At 49.7% G+C, this 6,201-nt stretch overlaps 1 protein-coding gene across 1 annotated transcript in view; it reads left to right on the top strand.

Moving 5' to 3' along the window:
• The window catches only part of BLK (BLK proto-oncogene, Src family tyrosine kinase), a 27,911-nt gene extending 24,144 nt beyond the window's left edge, over positions 1-3,767 (top strand). Inside the window, exons 11-12 of the mRNA XM_009887940.1 lie at positions 2,990-3,121; positions 3,491-3,767. Of these exons, the coding sequence (XP_009886242.1) occupies positions 2,990-3,121; positions 3,491-3,699 (341 nt within the window). The 3' untranslated portion in view covers positions 3,700-3,767. The remainder of the gene's footprint in view (positions 1-2,989; positions 3,122-3,490) is intronic.
• The last annotated feature ends 2,434 nt before the right edge of the window (positions 3,768-6,201 follow it).

The raw sequence follows: 6,201 nt of genomic DNA, 5'->3' as shown, positions 1-6,201 counted from the left end.
CTAATGAAACTTGCTGCCTGTGCCTACGTGTTCACAGTGAGTCGGTCCGAAGGGAAGGAAATAGCAGTGTAACTCAGTCACCGCACACCACGGGACTGCAGACAGGAGCTGGAGCCACAAATCTGGACCTAAAGGCAGTTTCCAGATGTTCTAGGCAAACCAGGTCCAGACCAGATCAGGTCCCTTCAATAACAGAGAGACAGCTTAGAAAACACGGTAGAGGGTTTGCAGCTTGGCAGGCGTTTCTTATAGGAATGGAGTACCTTGAGCATATCAAACAAAACAAAAATAACACCCCCCCAAAAAAAACCCCAAAAAATGTGTGCAAACCCCAATATCCCCCATGTTAATATGAAATCTCCTCATGACTCCTAATGAGTGCAAGGTCCTACACCTGGGTTAGGGCAATCCCAAGCACAAATACAGGCTCAGTGGAGAATGGATGGAGAGCAGCCCTGAGGAGAAGGACCTGGGGGGTGTAGGTGGATGAGAAGCTCAACATGAGCCTGCAGTGTGCGATCACAGCCCAGAAGGCCAACCACATCCCGGGCTGCATCCCCAGCAGCATGGTCAGCAGGGCGAGGGAAGGGATTGTGGCCCTCTACCGCGCTCTGCTCTGGGGAGACCCCACCTGGGCTACTGCCTCCAGCTCTGGAGCTCCCAACATAGGAGAGACATGGACCTGTTGGAGCGAGGCAAGAGGAGGACACAGACATGATCCGAGGGCTGCAGCACCTCTGCTATGAGGACAGGTTGGGAGAGTTGGGGTTGTTCAGCCTGGAGAAGAGAAGGCTCCGGGGAGACCTTATAGCAGCTTTCCAGTACCGAAAGGGGGCCTACAGAAAAGATGGAGAGGGACTTTTTACTGGGGCATGGAGTGATAGGACAGGGGGAATGGCTTTAAACTGGAAGAGGGGAGATTCAGATTAGATATTGGGAAGAAAATTTTCACTGTGAGGGTGGTGAGGCACTGTCCCAGGTTGCCCAGAGAAGCTGTGGCTGCCCCAGCCCTGGACGTGCTCAAGGCCAGGTTGGATGGGGCTTGGAGCAACCTGGTCTGGTGGGAGGGGTCCCTGCCCATGGCAGAGGGGGTGGGACTGGATGGTCTTGAAGGTCCTTTCCTACCTAAACCGTTCTATGATTCTATGACTGCACCTGCAAAGCCAAACCCCTTGCTGGGGCTGAGTATCTGAACTGGTGGCAGACAGGAGAGCATGGCCATGAGAGGTGACAACTGGTTTGGTTGGTGCAGAGGTCCTTCTACAGCCATTTGAGAACAGGGTTAAGAGAAATTCCTCTGGTGGCAGCTTTTTCTCTGTAGTTTGAGGTCAATTATGAGTTTGTATCATTCAGATTGCAAAGAGACTTTATAGAGAATCAGGGAAACAAGCAGAAATTATTGAAATAAAACAATTAAGGCTGGTGTAAGTGGTGCTTACCAGAAGATTTTCAAATTTTGTAAATCTGACCACCTCTAGAGTTGGGATGGAGCTAAAATTCGCCATAAAAATACTCTAGGGAAAGGAAATTGAATAGATTTTTTTTTTTCTTATAAGGTAGGAAACTTTTCTTTCCATTTGCTGTCCCAAAATACTTTATGATACCATTTATATCCATTTCAACATGTACAACTATTTCAAAGTAGTAAAAGCTTGCAAATGTAATTTGTGCAGTGTCATGAAGGGACACTGTGAGATTGCTGCAATTTTTTAAGGCAATTTTTATCCTTAAGAGAAGTTTTGGTGAAATCAGTGTAATTCTGCTAACATACCCAAAGGACCTACATTTCCAGTGGAAAACAGTTCCTGTCAGCATTTTTCCAGCTAGCTTTAGTCTGAAATAAAAACTGCCTCTCTATCTGCTTTGAACAATTTTCACTTTGTGATTGTCGGAGTGCGATGTGCAAGAACAAAGGCACTTATTTCACAAGTCACATTTGGACTTTCAGTCCTGAAAGGATATATACAAATAAAATGTGGTTTTCTCTGCAGTCTTTATCACGTTCAGTTCCTACTTACCAAGGTGGTTTGGGGTGTTCTTCCTTTTTTTTATTTTGGCCTTAGCTAAACTGAAATTGCAATCTGACGGTTATTGCTGTCCGCAGGGTGCAAACCAAGATTGTGGTGGACAAAATAAAATAGGATTTTTTTTGTTTTTAGTATACATATGCAGCTTTAAGGACTAGAGAATTTGTATTTGCTGTATCGTTTATGCAATTTTGCTAAAAACAGCCCCTTTCCGGTGAGTGATTTTATATATATAAGAATAATATCTTACTGTTGTTGTCCTCTAATAAAGCTACTCAATGCATTGGCTTTGAATAGCACAGCCACGTAGTTTGGGCTACAGAAACCCATTGGTTCCCCACGGCGAGTTGCCGCCGGACGGGCGAAGGGTTTCTCCCGAGAAGTGCTTGATGCCCACGGGCTGTGGCAGGTGCTGCTCACTCCCGACATCGCGGTCTCGGTGTGCATGGCACTGGTCAGTGCTGCCACTCCTGGCTCCATTCCCCAGATCCCATTGCTAAACACACAAGAGGTGCAAAGACGTTGTAAGACTTCATGAGTAAAATAGCTTACCTAGATTATATCTTTTTTTTTAATACACATGTTATCAGTTACCTAATGTACTAAGTTTTTTCATTATTTGGCCTCCATTCATCAGCATCTGTGGATGTTTGTAACTATATACATGTGAAAAAGCCTTTTAAGATGAAATAGCCTTGTTTGCACTGGAAAAAGAACCAAAAAAGGCAAAGAGATGCCAGGTAAAAATGACCTTTCAATAAAAACAGGAGACAGGCAGCAATTACCTTCCTCTAGCCTTATTTCTGTAACTCCTTCAACAAGTCCCACCCCAGCCCTGTGATGCAGTTAACAGCCCGCAGGACCCAGGACTCGGTTTTTGGGGAACTGCTTGCCCATGCCCGTGGGAGCGGAGGGAGATGCTGTACCTCCACGTGCTATTTCCCTTTGCTTCCTCCTGACAGGTGCCAAATTCCCAATCAAATGGACAGCGCCGGAGGCCATTAACTTTGGAGTTTTCACCATCAAATCTGACGTGTGGTCTTTCGGGATCCTCCTGACAGAAATCATAACCTACGGCCGGATCCCTTACCCAGGTACGCTGCGAATACGGGACAAGTGAACATCGACTTCAAAGCATCTAGAGCCGCTTTATGCTTGGAGACGCATATCCAAGTGTGTACACGTGTGTCCAGACACACACCCCTGTTTCTTCATGATGGGTTTCCTCTCCTAGGCTCCCACGAGCCTCAGTTATACCTGTGCCAGGAAAAAACCTATAGATGGGAGTCAGGGAGAGGGCAAAGGGATGGAGGGGGGAGCACAACCCTGAAGGAGGGATGGTCCCCAGATATGGCCCAGCATTGCTGTCCCTCATGCTCCTCCAGCCTTGCCTGGATGTGAGTTCCACTGAGCTTCACTCCCTGGATGCTGAGTAACTCCTGTTGGACTGTGTTTCCCTCCAGGGATGACCAACCCCGAGGTGATTCGCAACCTGGAGAGGGGCTACCGCATGCCCTGCCCGGACATGTGCCCTGGTGAACTCTACAACATCATCCTGAAATGCTGGCGAAGCAAGCCTGAGGAGCGCCCGACCTTCGAGTACCTGCAGTCGGTCCTGGAGGACTTTTACACTTCCACAGAGAAGCAGTATGAGCCGGAGCCTCAGCAGTAAGACACCACCCCACCAGCACTTGGGGACAGAGCTGGAGGAAAGCCACTGTCCTGCACAGCCTGGCGATGGCTTGTTTCAGGCCTTTCCCTTTCTCCTGTGTGCCACCACGATGTATTTGGAGGCGGGGAATGAGGAGGGACATGAAGGAGGTGGATGCTGACGGCTCTGTGGTTATTATGAATATTAAAGAGGCGACTGAGAGCTGGCATAGCTCTTTCCCCATCCAACTTGGAGGTCTGTACCCACTTTGCAGACATCATCTCTGCCATGAAGGACAGCAAGACTCCTTCCTGACCCACCTAGAGAAAGAAAAGCCTCTCAGCCCTGCAACGGCAGCCCCAAGAAGAGGGGACCATGGCTGGGATGGTGGTACGGGAGGGGGGGTACACAATCTCTCCCCCGCTTCTGATCCCACTGCCAGCAATACTACAAGCCCCTTCATGCCAAGGGCAAGGGTGGGAATATGTCCTACCACACTGGGCCCCAAGCTCTGGAGCAGTCTCTCCAGGTGGTGCCACCCTCAACCCATGCCCCAAGTCAATAATAAAGAACTGAATATGACCATTTTCTATTTATTAATTCGGGCTTCAAGGCAAGACCAAGTTTTCCATGGCCATGGAGGAGAAGGGAAGAGGCCATGGGGCTCCCCGAGCAGCTCGGGGTGATGCTGGGGTGGTACCCAGGGCGGGGAGGGGGGATGCCCGGGGTGTGCCCACTGACCGCCGGCTCAGGAGGCCCTGGAGCCTGGAGGAAGGAGAGATGTTCGTGGTGTGGCCACGAGATGTCCCTCCTTCCCCGCAAATCTGGGTGGCTACTGCCACCCAGCTGGTGGGGGGGAATTAAATATACATATATATAGAAATACCCCTAAAATAAAAAAAATACCCTCCTTTCTTTGCTAAGCGCTTCACTGCACAAGCTCCTGATGCAGCTCTGGTGCATCATAGAATCACAGGTTTGCATTGAAAGGGACCTTAAAGTTCATAGAATCATTGCAGAATCACAGAATGGTTTGGATTGGAAGGGACCTTGAAGATCACCCAGTTCCACCTCCCTGCCATGGGCAGGGACACCTCCCTCCAGCCCAGGTTGCTCAAAGTCCTGTCCAACCTGGCCTTGAGCACCTCCAGGGATGGGCCAGTCCCACAGTGGGTCCCACTCTGCGCCCAGCACCAGGAGGTTTTAGATGCCCTTTCCCTGCTCCCCGGTGCATCTCCGGCCCACAGCTGCGGTGGGAATGTCCACATTAGGGTGCAGGGTGGTGTCCGATCGACCGTTGCACTGGGTTGGGGAGTGGAGGATGAAGACATAAGGCACAGGTGGCACACTGAAGGGGTGTTAGGACCACAGGAGTGAGCACCAGGCTGGGACCCAGGTGGACTCCCCTTCAGGTTATAAGTCCATCACTTGTGATGAAACAAAATCCCCCACTGTGATGCCAGTATCACTTCCCGGGTGTTCCTGACGGAGCAACATTGCTTGTGTCAACATCAACAGCGCTTTACCTGACTTCAAATGCTGTTTATCCCTCCTTTGCAGAGCCCTTACTGGTAGGAAAAGCATGTAGGAACTGGTTTAGCATTCACAGACCAAAGGATCCGGAGGTGGCTGGTTTGCAAAGCTTGGAACTGTCATTCCCTGCATCCTCAGGAGAGCATCCCAGACCAGGAGGAAGGGATCTGATTGAGATGATAGAGCCTCAGAAATCCTAGATCTAGTGGAGACACCCTAGGGCATCCAGGATGTTTTCACCATGCTGCTAGATACAGGTCTATGGGAGACCTGCACCACTCTAGGACTGCAGTTGGAGCTGAATGGGAAACCTCAGAGCATGGACAAGAGCACTAGACACCTGTGTTCAGGAGGTGGGACTCCTCCACTCCCAAAATGTCCAATCCGGAGGTGAATCAACCTCTGGTGGCTCAGAGCTCTTTTCTTATCCCACCCTTAACACATTTGCTTTCCACAGCAGACCCATGGCAACTTCAATCCTCATGGGAGAAGATGAAGTTCCCTCTCAAGCATTTCTGTAAGGCATCTTCCATGTCAGCATGAACAGCTGGAGAGCAGCCGTGTGGCCAGGGCCTGGACACGGTTAGACAGATCTTTTCATCAAATTGTCAGCAAACCTCATCCACCCATCCCCATCTTCACAACCTAGTTCCTGGGCCCTGTGCACCCAGTTCTAGTAGGTCCTAGTGCTAATTTAAGATGAATCAAGCTTGTTTCATGGCTCCAAGGGACAAGTTATATGTGCTATAACTATTGAAAGCCTGTTTTAAACAAGAAGCAATTATTAGTCATTTATTCAATAGCTTCAATCCCAAGCACAAATACAGGCTCAGTGGGGTATGGCTGGAGAGCAGCCCTGAGGAGAAGGACCTGGGGGTGCTGATTGACCAGAAGCTCAGCATGAGTCAGCAATGCGTGATCGCAGCCCAGAAGGCCAACTGTATCCTGGGCTGCATCTAAAGAAGTGTGGCCAGCAGGGCGAGGGAGGGG

This window comes from Charadrius vociferus, unplaced genomic scaffold, assembly GCF_000708025.1.
Source record: "Charadrius vociferus isolate BGI_N301 unplaced genomic scaffold, ASM70802v2 scaffold36, whole genome shotgun sequence".
Lineage (NCBI taxonomy): Eukaryota > Metazoa > Chordata > Aves > Charadriiformes > Charadriidae > Charadrius > Charadrius vociferus.
This window is presented reverse-complemented; position numbering and strand designations above follow the sequence as displayed.